The sequence below is a fragment of the Nycticebus coucang genome, chromosome 5 (genome assembly GCF_027406575.1).
Source record: "Nycticebus coucang isolate mNycCou1 chromosome 5, mNycCou1.pri, whole genome shotgun sequence".
NCBI classification, from domain to species: Eukaryota; Metazoa; Chordata; class Mammalia; order Primates; family Lorisidae; genus Nycticebus; species Nycticebus coucang.
In genome coordinates, this window is record NC_069784.1 from 63854414 (window position 1) to 63867784 (window position 13371).

The 13371-nt window shown below is 44.4% G+C and overlaps 1 protein-coding gene across 1 annotated transcript in view; it reads right to left on the reverse strand.

Moving 5' to 3' along the window:
* GABRR1 (gamma-aminobutyric acid type A receptor subunit rho1) overlaps nt 1–13371 on the reverse strand; it is a 76137-nt gene that overhangs the window by 2716 nt on the left and 60050 nt on the right. Inside the window, exons 6-9 of the mRNA XM_053590903.1 lie at nt 12181–12263; nt 9469–9609; nt 2102–2254; nt 15–211 (exon numbers count right to left, since the gene is read on the reverse strand). Coding sequence (XP_053446878.1) covers nt 15–211; nt 2102–2254; nt 9469–9609; nt 12181–12263 — 574 coding nt within the window. The remainder of the gene's footprint in view (nt 1–14; nt 212–2101; nt 2255–9468; nt 9610–12180; nt 12264–13371) is intronic.

Consider the following 13371-nt stretch of genomic DNA (forward strand, 5'->3'; position numbering starts at 1 on the left):
AGGCACCAAGTCACCTTCTCGCGCAGCTTCTGCTCCTTGCGCTCCTGCACCGTGGTCAGGTAGTTGACCGCTGCGTACTCCAGTACCGACAGGAACACGAACACGAAGCTGACCCAGAGGTAGATGTCCACAGCCTTGATGTAGGAGACGCGGGGCATGGAGGCGTTCACGCCCGTGATGATGGTCGACATGGTCAGCACCGTTGTGATCCCTGCAGGGCACGAGAAAATAAATAAGCATTTAATAAGCCAAACACTGGACGGCTTCACGCCTCATTTGTCCCTCCTCCTTCCTCCACCTACACTCTCTCCACCCTTGCCCGTCTTTCTGGCAACACCCCACTCATCTCTGCCACTCTATCCTCCCACAGAGAGCTCCAGACATTTTGGCGTTAACGCATTTCTCTCAATTCAAGTTTTAGAAGTAAGAGATTGCCTATAGGAGCAGATATGTTTCTTATAACCCCTGTTCGATCAAGGGGAAACAGGTGCATGAGGTTTATCTTAACGTGCTGCAGAGTCCAGTCGTCCTGGTCATGTTAGCAGTTGTCAGGGCTCCCCTGGCCAACACTCCCTCTGCTGCCCTGGCTCCCACTCATTAATGTCCACTCCAAGATTCAGAGGGCGATTGGTTTTTTTCTTTTTTCTTTCTTTCTTTCTTTTTTTTTTTTTTGTAGAGACAGAGTCTCACTGCACCGCCCTCGGGTAGAGTGCCATGAGGTCACACGGCTCACAACAACCTCTAATTCTTGGGCTTAGGCGATTCTCTTGTCACAGCCTCCCAAGCAGCTGCGACTATAGGCGCCTGCCACAATGCTCGGCTATTTTTTTGTTGCAGTTTGGCCGGGGCTGGATTTGAACCCACCAACCTCAGCATATGGGGCCGGCGCCCTACTCACTGAGCCACAGTCACCGCCCAGGGCGATTGTTTTTTGAGACAGAGTCTCACTCTGTCACCCTGGGTATAGAGTGTAGCAGCTTCATAGCTCACAGCAACCTCAAACTCTTGGGCTTAAGTGATCCTCCTGCCCCAGCCTCCTGAGTAGTTGGGACTACAGGCGCACCACAATGCCTGGCTATTTTTTTCTATTTTTAGTAGAGATGAGGTCTCACTCTTGCTCAGGCTGGTCTCAAACTCCTGAACTCAAGAGATGTTCCTGCCTCAGCCTCCCAGAGTGCTGGGATTACAGGTGTGAGCAGCCTCACCCAGCCCCCTCAGAGGTCGATTTTGCTAAGGATGATGATGTCAACTACATCTACAGGAGACAGATTTCAAAACTAGAATGTGTGTTTATTTATCACAGTAACTGTTCAAGCTATGGAACAACTGTTAGAGGACAAGGCATCTGTCTGTGGAAATTTCCCCAGGATTTCGAATTAAGCTCAGAACATTTATTTGGCAAGCATTAAATCACAGAGGATTGGGGTCATTGTAAGGGCCAGTTCCAATCCGGTTTCACTAAAACCAACAGGTCACACTGTCCCTTGCAGCTCCTGAGCTGTCTGAGCCATGGTGGTATGTGTGACTAAGTGGGCACAATATTCAGAGTGAGGGCAAATGGCCGTTGATGGGTACTTGTAGGATGGGTGTCCTCAGACTCAGGCCTTAGAATTACTGGGGGAGTTTGTTGAAAATGCAGGTTCCAGGTCCTCACCCAGAGATTAGGATTCTGTAGAAACCCAAGGCTCTTCATTTTTTTGACAATTTTCCTCAGAGATTCTTTTACAAACATCTCTTATACTGCCTTTTGAGAAACCATGTTTTAGTTTTATTTTTTAATTTTTTTTAATAGTTTTATATATTTTATTTTATTTAGAATATGATTCATCTTGTAGGTGAACCGAGGAAGGGTGTACAGACCAGGGGTGCCACACTAGAGCATGGTTCTCACCAGACTCCAGGTGGGCTGTTCGGATGGCACCCTTTGGGGCCTAGAAGGTTTTGCTACATAGATTCTTAATTATGGGATGTTACTTGCAATTAAATACCTTGGAGTTTCTCTATTTGCAATGCCTGAAGGGATGTAGGAGCCATTTGAAAAGAATGATTTTATCTGGAAGAAATTACGGGTATTCGAATGTGTACTTGAGATATTTCTTACCTAAGGGGACTCTGGCGGGCACAGCTCTGCGGTCGATCCAGAAGGACACCCAGGACAGCATGACCATCAGGGTGGCCGGGAAGTAGGTCTGGAGCAAGAAGAAGAAGATGTGGCGCCGCAGCGTGAAGTTGATGTACAGACGGTTGTACCAGCCTGGGGATTGGGAGGAAGGGACAGCACACGTCAGCACTGCTCAGCTCCCTCAGGAGACAGACTGTGTTCAGGGGATCAGAAGTGCCTCAGACACTCCAACATGATCTCACCACACCTTTAACAGATGCAGGTGGGGGAAATCCATGGAATTTAGTAATCCTCACCACCTGGGTGAACCCATCTCAAGAGATTGTTGGCCCCTGTCCTGTACACAAAGTGAGTCCCTTGAGAAGGTCATTTAAACTCTCTTTAGTCAAGATATGGTCTAGGGCCCGGTAGTCTCATGACCATGTAGGTCGAAGTTTGTTAGAAAAGCAAACTCTGAGTTGGCAGCTTGGCTCATGCCTGTAATCCCAGCACTCTGGGAAGCCAAGGCAGGAGGATCCCTTGAACTCAGGAGTTTGAGACCACCTTGAGCAAGAGTGAGAACCCATCTCTACTAAATATAGAAAAATTAGGTGGGCATTGTGGCAGATACTTGTAGTCCCAGCTACTTGAGAGGCTGAGGCAAGGGGATGGCTGAGTCCAGGAGTTTTGAGGTTGCTGTGAGTGTTGTACTCATTTGCCACCTGGAAGAAAAACTCGGACCCCACTTCAGGTATAAATCAGATGGTGATTTATTACACCTGCTCAGGGGACCACAGTGATTTATTACACCTGCGCAGGCGGGTCATTGCCCAAAGGGCAAATGGCCCTGAAGAGAAAAGCAGGCTGCCTTTTATACCTTTTTGTGTTGCTATGTGGCAAGCAACAGTGAACAAACACAGAAGCAGAACGTGGCAGTTGGTTAGCTCGGGGTAGCTCGGGGCGGGGTTACAGTCAGAGGGGGCTGGGTGGCCCAGGGGGGTTGCATCATGGCAGCTGGCATGGAGACAAATTTGGCTTAGGAAATTTTGCTTGAGTAAGCTTTTCACCCTTGTTTAGCTATTGCTAGGGGGTTGAGGTAAGTTCTACCATTGTTTTACCTGTTGCTAGGAGTTTTAGGGAACTCAGGGAACTTCCTTATTCTATTCTGAAACTTGTTTGTGGAATTAAGCCAAGGGGGGGTGGGTTGAGACGTGCAGGGACTCAGGCTGAGACAGGGGTCTTTTTACTGGGTACTACCCTCCCCACTGGTCTTTTTGGGAATCAAATCCTTGATTCATCTGTGTCACGGGGAAAGGACTGATAATTGGTATGTATCAGACTCCTATCTCTAGGCACAAACTCTCTGAGTCTCAGGAAGGTTATGAACAAAGCAGTTCTAAACATCTTGGATGGCTCTACCTTGACTAAGGAGCGCACACCTTATTTCTCTTCCTAGATAAAAACTGCAGCAAAGACTTAATAACTAGGTGACAAAGTTGGAGCAGGGAAGAAGGGCACACTTACACATTTGTTTCACCCCGTGAATGGGCGGGGGATAAAGCCCCACCTATTATTACCTGTCTTAGTTATTCTCTAAGCACTTACATGTATATAATTCTAACTCATTTTTTAACTAGGGCAGCCTCAATTTTTACTCGAGCTGCCATTTAGTCAATAGGTAAACCAACACTCTCTAAGATCTTGTAAAGGGAGGTTTAACTTCATGCTCAGAGTTTTTCCAGTCATATTACACCTATACACTTTTACACACTTTTAGACTTGTCGGTGATTTAATATCTAAGAAGTTGATTATATGTATATGAGTTTTTATTTTTCCCTGTGACATTTCCCCCTTTTTCTCAAAGTCCAAAAGTTTAATTAAGACAAGTCCCTTGAGGAGTTTCCTCAGGCTTCAGCTGTGCGTTGACCAGCCAGCTCTGTGGCCAGAGCAGGGCATGTTGACAGTCTTTAGATGTCATCTTTTAAATCTAGGCAAGTGGGCTACTTGGCTTCTGTCAGCAGCAGATTTGGCAGTGCATATGGATTAGGATGCAGTAGTAGATAACATTTAATACTGCACAAATTTTCCAGTGTAGCCAATAAGCGATCTTTGTTGAGTCTTAAGGCTTCAGAGTAAATGGGGTGAGAGTATAATTTTATGCTCTTTGACCAGTCTCTTAGCCTCATTTAACAGATTAATTCAATTAAAAAGTTATGTCTCATTTTATGAGTTGACATTATAGACAAGGCTGGGATTTAATTTTTCTCTCTCCAATTTTCTCTCTTTACTAAAAACAAAATATAGCAAAACTAACTTAGTTGCCAAAATAAACTGTACCTTCAGTATTCTGGGTCTGATTGTTTGCATAGAGTGCAGCAAGAATAATTATTAGCCATTTAGGTTCTGTTTTAAAGTTGGCTTTGTTGGAATCTTTTATAAGGAATCTCAGGCTAGACTTTCTTGAAAGCCTTTCATGGGGCCAGGTTTCATCTGTGCCTTTAGATACCTGTATGCATTGGGTAAATTCCTCTTTTCTTGAGGTCCCCAAGCATATTTTGATTCCCGGACCCATCAGCAAGCAACCTTCACCACTTACCACAGATCAGGAAATGTTACTGATGGGTATCTGGCCAGTCTTTGAAAGGGCTTTTTATCGACTTTATAAAGTCAACCTCAATTCTTTAGTGCAGTCTGGACACCTCTGGAAATGCTATTCCAGACAAAGCCTTGGTAACTAGTGCCTTTATTATTCTATAGAGCAAAATAGATTCTTATTGAACTTATGTAAATAACTGTATTGTCAGGAATTAAAAATACTTACAAATGGCTTTTAAATTTTAGAGAAATTAAGGAGAGAAAAATACATGTTTCAAACTCTGTTCATAAGTACATACATTGCTTGAAAAATTACAAATAGCTCAAAAGACGGAAAATGGTTTTCTTGACTTTTGGAAAACAGAACACAGAATCAACAATATTTTAAACAAAAATCTATTACAAACTAGCCCAGTTTCACGTAACTGATTTCTGTTCTGTTTGAAGTTAGGTTAGCAATACTCATAGACATGTTATCTTTCCAATGGAAGTTAAAGGAAATACTGTTAACTGGATTACATGCAAACTTTAACTTTTGTCTTGCCTTTAAAGGAGTTAGGTGTTTAACTTAACTTTAAGATTCTATATGAACAGTGGGGGAGGGTAGTTAAACTTTATTTTTCAGAGGTAAGTTGTGGAATATACAGGGGGTTGTATTTTACCTTTTACTTCAGAGATGGAGTTAACAAAAAATAGGTTCATTGTCAGAGCCTGCTCTTCCCCTGCATGTTCCTTCTATTGGTGGGCTGCTGTCACAGGGGACCACCGTGGGACCTTTATGTCACCTTGCTGGGACCCTCCTCTCCATGTAATTAGTACGGGGGGACTCTTAGGGAATGGCGTCAGTCAGAGTGCTGGGGAGCACTCTTATCAGGGAACAAAAATCTTGCATGAAAACAGTGAATTAGAACAGACAGACATTTATACTAACAATATGGAGCAAGAAACCTCTAATTGCTGACAAGAACTAGAACTCTGATGTCTCAAGGCATAGAGTGCTGAGTTCTAGGGAATCATTTAAAAACTCCTTTATACTTGTTTTCTTTTTCTTTTCAGTTCACATTTACTTTCACGTTTTCATACTCTCAAAACCAGAACACTTTCTCATACAGTTTTTAACAGGCCTGTGGGTTATTTAACACCTCAGGGGTTGACTGGACATCTGCTTTCATTGTAATGGAGTTTCTGGTGAAGGGTGCAGACATTCATTTCTGGGAGCCCCCGAATGGCCAGTAAGGCTGAGGCTTCTCATGCCCCAAAAACTTCTGACAGGCCAATAGCCCGGCAACCTGAGGTCCTGGTCTCTTTGGCCTTCCCTCGGAGGTGCTACATAAATTATAACAAATGAATTTAACAAACAGTTACATATTTTTCTAACAATTTACAACAAATAAGCACAACAAAAATACCATGAATAATTATATTAATGTCTGCTGACACTAGTCAAAATTAGATGTTAAACTGGCTTATCTCTGGAGGTAGACTTACAGGTGAATTTAGGAATGATCATCAGCCAGTCTCCTGGGGGCTCCAGGTTCCCTGGGGACCTTGGAATGTTTCCAGGGGGCACTTCCCCTCAGAGGGACCAGCCTGTCCCCCTCCTGGAGGCCACCTGAGGATTGGCCAAATACGTGCCAACCAGAATAATACCAAGTGACTGCAGTTTTAAAAGGTAAAGAGGACTGTTTCTTTTTTTTCTTTAGTTCCAAATGAGTAATTAACCTTGGGTTTTCTGCTGAATGCCAGCATCTAATCTCAAAACTATTTGTAACATAGCAACCACAGTTCTTTTGCCAACAAGAAGAATAGTTTTAACTAACTTTGTAGTAACTCTTTAATTGCCAGAAAGAGAGGGTTTCAACTGCAAGTGGGTTATAGGGCAGTGGGAGACAGAGGATAAAACATATTATATGGTGACATGTTGACAGGCAACAACAAAAAACAGAGATATTGACACCCAAACTTGGAATTGACCAATTTTTCGAAAGGAATTCTGACAAACCATTAGAAACAGCAAACACAAATTTGACAAACAACTCACACACACTAGCCAAACCAAAAACCTACCCTCTTTGAGTACTAAGAAGAGAAAAACCAGACAAAACAAAGACCCACCTTCTGTGAGTCCTAAAAGGAAAAACTTGAGACAGACCAGGCACAAAGAAAATTGACAGGTTTTACACAATCTTACTTACATGAAAATGACTTGAGACAGACCAGACTCAACCCTGTGAGTCCAAAACCCGAACAGACTGGAGACAGACTAGACTCACCCCCATGAGTCCAAAACCTGAACAAACTGAAGACAGACCAGACTCACCCCTGTGAGTCCAAAACCCAAACAGACTGGAGACAGTCTAGACTCATGTGAGTCTAGAACCCAGACAAACTTGAGACAGACAGACTAGACTCACCCCTGTGAGTCTAAAACCTGGACAGACTTGAGACAGACAGACAGACCAGACTCACTCCTGTGAGTCCGAAACCTGGACAGACTTGAGACAGACAGACAGACAGACCAGACTCACTCCTGTGAGCCTGGTGAGCCCTGCATGAGACCTAGACTCACTGTCGCAAGCCCTGCATGAGACCTGGATTCAACTGCCGTGAGCCCTGCATGAGACCTGGACTCACTGCTGTGAGCCCTGCATGAGACCTGATCTGGAGCAGGGAGACATCTCTCCCTGCCCAGGGAACCAACTGTGTAGTTGCGTCCACCTGGTCTGATTCCCCCCAAAAAACCTCCAGAGATCAAACAAAACTCACCCAGGTGCTGTTGCTTAAACTAAACCGGGTGCTATTGCTTTATCACCAGTTTTAAGTTTTGGAAACCTATGCCCTGACTCCACACGTCCAAGGATTCCAGGGCAGAGGAACATCTTCTCCAAGGCTTTCCCCTGGAGCCATCAGGTGGTGGTGGGCCTAGGTGGGAGTCTGGGGGTGGCAATCTTTCTGGGGCCTCCAGAAATGTTGTACTCATTTGCCACCTGGAAGAAAAACTTGGACCCCACATCAGGTATAAATCAGATGGTGATTTATTACACCTGCTCAAACAGCCCCGAAGAGAAAAGCAGGCTGCCTTTTATACCTTTTTTTGTTGCTATATGGCAAGCAGGCAAACAAACACGGAAGCAGAACGTGGCAGTTGGTTAGCTCAGGGGGTAGCTCAGGGCAGGGTTACAGTGGGGGGGGTCTGGTTGGCCCAGGGGGTTGCATCGTGGCAGCTGACATGGGGACAAACTTGGCTTGGGAAATTTTGCTTGAGTAAGCTTTCCACCATTGTTTAGCCATTGCTAGGTGGTTGAGGTAAGTTCTACCATTGTTTTACCTGTTGCTAGGAGTTTGGGGGAACTCAGGGAACTTCCTTGTTCTATTCTGAAACCTGTTTGAGGAATTAACCTAAGCAGGTGTTGAGATGTGCAGGGACTCAGGCTGAGACAGTTAGGGATCTTTGGGGGCTTTTTGCTGGGTACTACATGAGCTAGGGTGATGACATGGTACTCTAGCCTGGGCAACAGAATGAGACTCTGTCTCAGAAAAAAAAAGAAAAAAAAAAGCAGACTCTAGGGCCCACCCCTCCACTTAACAACATTCCTCATGAAATTTGTATGCATGTCAAAGTTTGAGAAGTACAAAAATTTCTTTGTGGGGAGAAATGTGTTTTAAGTTAAAATTTAAAGCTAAACACTACACGTATTAGGAACATAGTCAACAGTCCCCAGGGGCAGCTCTGCTCTGTGAACTTTACCAGGAAAACATGCCCAAGGGAGGTGAAAAGGCAAAGGCAGAGTAGGTTTGGGATGCCTAGGACTGAGAGTAAAAGGTGGACCTGGTGGCATTCACTTGGAAATTGTCACTCTGGGTGACGGGGGACATGTCTCATGGTACCAGAAAGCAATTGTGTGAGCACTGTCAAAATACTGAGGATCAAAAGAACCAGGGTGCCCTGATTAACCAATCCTGTGGGTGAGGGACAGAAGGGACAAGGGTACTGGATTGTCATGCTACCCTGGAAGTGAGCCAATGCTCTCTCTCTTACAGATCAGGACAGTAATGTGCTTAAAAGACTGCACTTTCCCATGCAGTCAGTCAGGCAAGGTCTTAGTAATGGAAAACACATAAGAATTTGAGCAAAATCATCCTGAAAGGTGACTAGTCAAAAAAGAGGCAAGGGATGAAGCTATTTACCAGATAAGTAGCAATAGGCAGGCTTTCAAAAAAGTCACAGGCAATAGAAGGTAGCAAGCCTGTCTGGACCCTTGCTTCAGAAAACAACAGCCAGGCCCACAATGTAATAACCATTGGGTCCTGCCCAGAGGCTTAGAAGAGAGTGATAAGGGGCTGTGCAGGCAGGGTGGCAGGAGGGGACTGGCTAAGCATGGGGCACCCAGTGGTGGTCTGCAGTAGGGAAAACAAAAACAGCAGACCAGCAGTGGAATGCCCTCCTTGCTGTAGAGGAGAGGCCTCTCACAGGACATCAGGGCTGAGATGCCAGCTACTAGGCTGCAATTCAAGTCTCAAAAAAACTTAGCCACGTATGTTTGAGTCCCACTAATATTTTCTAGGTTAGTACTCCTGATGGACTGATTGTATCAAAAAGTCACCTCTACCCAATGCTTGACACCAGAGATACTTCCCTTAGGATTCCTGTCTTTTGTTTCAGATGCAAGTGACACAGGCTCTCCTTACTTGACAAACAATTTACACTTGCCTGCCGGCTGAGGATGAACCTCTGCAGCCAAGCTGATGCCCCAGCCCCTCCCCCACTCACCTGTGCTGCTGTAGAAAGCCAATTTAGTAGTGGTGTGGAATTCCTGGATGAGAAACTGGGAGAGTGAGATCCGCTCATCCGTCTTTAAGGAGTCGTTGCCCTTTTTCCAGTACAGCATGAGGTCGTCTTCTGTGTAGGCATCTGAAAGGAGGGGACAGGCTGACTGTGGGGGCATGTGGAAGCTGTGTCCTGATGTGTTGCACAAACTATTGGGATTGTGATACAACAGTTTGAATAAACAAACCACAGTCTAAACAAAGTGAGACAAAATCCGAAACAACCCCAAATGCTCCCCAGTCTTTCAAAAGTCATCAGAGCAAATCTCTCAAGCCCAAATGTTCATAATTCCTGCAAAAAGGCACCACAACAAGTCAGTCTGCTGTTTACCATGTTGAATCAAATAAAATTGCTATTTTTTAGGTCAGATTTCACATGGTTCGGCCTTATAAACCAGGGGTAATTTAGCCCTTTCCTTTCTTCTTTCAAAGTGTAGCGATTCATCAGTTGATGGTAGGTGCCTTTGGCTGCATGCTAACAAGGACCACACAGAGATGGGAACAGAACAAGTCCCTTCACTATAGGCTGCCAGTAAGTCCCTCCCAGGGTGAAGTTGAAGTGAGTCCCTGATAATCACCCTCTTTGGTGCACCGTGTCCCCCAGCCCCACCATGTCATCTGAGTATGTGCCTTCCTGCGAGTGAACATACTACAGCCTAGGTGCACCTGAGGTCAGACCTACTGGATTACCCAGTCCAGTCTTCCTGCTTATGAACAGCTCCTTCTGGGCTTCTCTGATAATATTTTATTCTATTCCTATTTTCCAGCCCTTCACCTGTGTGATGGTTTGTCACAGTTATTTGATCAAACACTAATCTGTGAAGGCATTCTGTAGATGTGACTAGTGTCCACCAGGGGACTTCAGTGTATATGCTGCTGAAGCCAACACAGCCACCAGTGGGCTTCAAAGGAGATGATCCTAGCTAAACCCTGGGCTGGATCCAATCAGGTAAAAAGCTTCTTTTTTTTTTTTGAGACAGACTGTTACTATGTCGCCCTTAGAGTACCATGGCGTCATAGCTCAGAGCAACCTCAACCTCTTGGGCTTAAGTGATTCTCTTGCTTCAGTCTCCTGAGTAGCTGAGACTACAGGCGCCTGCCACAACACCCGGGTATTTCTGGTTGCAGATGTCATTGTTATTTAGCAGGTCCAGGCTGGGCTCAAACCCACCAGCCTCGGTGTATGTGGCTGGCACCCTACTCACTGAGCTATGGGCATTGAGCCAGTTAAAAAGTTTTAGGAGCGTAGATGAGACTTTTGGAAGAAGAAATTCCACCTGTGGCTTGCAAAAATGTATGTGATACACAAAAGTTGTAAATTTTCACAAAATCCAATTTTTCTATTTTTTCATTTGGTGCCCGTGCCTGTGGTGTCACAGAGCCTGGGCTTCAACTTCTCCAGGACCCCCGTGTACTTCCTCAGGTTCCTAGGCTGTACCTGAAAGGGCCTGAGAGTCCTGCCACCACGTATATTCACAGCAGCTGTTCCCCAGGGCAACTATTGCCAACAAACTCTTTTGCTTTTGCTAGGAAATCCTTTCTTCAGTGGAAAACATATTTAGAAAAGCAATAAAACAGACCAAAAACAGGCTCTCTGGGTGGTGTGTATGTGTGTGCGCGTGCTCTGGGCTGAGGGCTTGGAAGGAGACCCGTATTCATTCAGCCCGCTATTCCTCCCCAAGAAGCTGCCCTGGAGAACTCTAGAAACTCCAGAATCAAAGGGCACAGTGGCTCTCACCTGTAATCCTAGAACTCTGGGAGGCTGAGATGGGTGGATTGCCTGAGCTCAAGAGTTAGAGACCAGCCTGAGCAAGAGTGAGACCTCATCTCTACTAAAAATAGAAAAAAACTATCCAGGCATTGTGGCTGGTGCCTGTAGCTCCAGCTACTGGAGGCTGAGGCAGGAAGTTTACTTGAGCCCAGGACTTTGAGGTTGCTCTGAGCTTTCTAGCCTGGGCAACAGAGTGAGGCTCTGTCTCAAAAAAAATTAAAATTTTTATTAAAATGAAAACTCCAGTTTCCATAGGACAAAGATTAAAACCATTGCCCCAGGGCACTAAAAAGGTCAATTATGGGAATCAAAGATTTTAGTTCCCAATTTTTTCTTTATCAATATAGAAGATCACTTTAGAAGTGCAGTGGTACATGAATGAGAAGGCCAGATTGACCCCATCTTGTACTCTCTCATCCCACAACCCCCACTTTCTCAAGACCTGTCCCTGGGCATGTAGGCCTTGCAGAAATGGGAAGTGTTACATAAACATATCCTGTGGATATGGGGCAGATTAGCCCAGGATGCAGGCCCTTGGAAAACACCATTTAGTTCTCTTTGATCCTGACTCCCTGCTCTATAGATCTAACATTGCCTTTTGCTTCTGTAAACTGCTTTGCATTAGGAATTCCAATCCCCTCCCCAACTGAAAAAAGGGTATAAAAAACACTCTGCGTCTGTAAATGCTTGCTGAGATTTTTCAGGTGTGAGCCTATCTCTGTTGGCTGGCCAATAAAGGACCCATACCTAATTCGAACTCAGTGTGCTGGCATTTTCTCTATAATTCCACTCGCGTTGGGTACAACATGAGAAATACACATTGAAAGTTAGAGGTGGGTGTCGGGGTGATGAGGAGCTGCTTGTCCCTGGGTGGAGCCTACTCACAGCTTTCAATCTCCAGGGAGCAAGTTTGCGTGTCCAGAGGGAACCGGCTGAAGTCCATGTTGCACATTGCTGTCACCGTAACCCTGGAAACAGACAAAATCCAACAGGTCAGAGCCTGCAAAAAACAGGTGCAAAATGACAATGCAGACAGATAAGGCCTCTGCTTCCTTCCAATATGATAAATGCCTTCTTCTCATATTCATAGGCAACTTGTCAGTATTTAGATAAGTAGCTGATGAGTGGTACCCTCACTGGAGTACTTGGGTAATCCTGTTTAACCCCAGGTCAGGGTGAGGCAAACAGATTGTTTCTACTAACTCTAATCCAAGCATTTCAAAGATGCAGTGGTATCAATGGACACAACAATGTGACACAAAAACTCTCATGACATGGTTTCTTAGAAGAAGCCCCAGGAACATATATTATTCTCCTGTCTTAGATAAATTCAAGTTCTTCTGTTCTTTTGTTGATTTTATTGATACTCAATATCATGTACAATACTGTGTATACCTAGGCCAGTTTCAAGCCAACACTTCTTTTTTAATATTATATTTTAATATTATATCAGTGCTGACATTTTTCTATTGATAATAGTATCTACTAGTGGACCTTTGTGTTTTTAATGAGTAATTCCATGAAGATCACAGTAATGGAAAACACTGAAAGATCTTATTATACTAACATGAAAGCACTTGGTGGAATTGAATGGTTTTGTTTCAGGCTTCTGCATCAAAGAACAAATAAATACAGATCACTAATCATAAGTAAAGTCTTCCATCACTGTGGAATTTCGTGGCAGGATATGATTGACAGTTATTGGCCAGGAATGAAAGTAGTCTTTTTCCTTCAGCCACACAGATTTGTTTTGCATAAGTTGTGGAAATGATGTAGATCATTGAAGGACCCAAAGGAAAGAAAATTCACTTTTAATTTAAATGTAAATTTCAAGAAAAAGAGCATTCTTGAAATAGAATTATATAAATATTTGACTCATTTTTTCCACTACTTCAAGGGTAGAATGTGTTCCTCAAAGCATCTTGGATTCCAACAGGTAGGGAGTCTCTGTCCTCTGGAAATCCTGATAAATAAAGTGTGTAGGGGTGAAAGTAGGGGTGAGGATAGGGGTGTGTCAAGCTGGCAGCCAACTTGGATCCCTAGTGGTGGGCTTCCATTTCCATGGGTACATTGTCA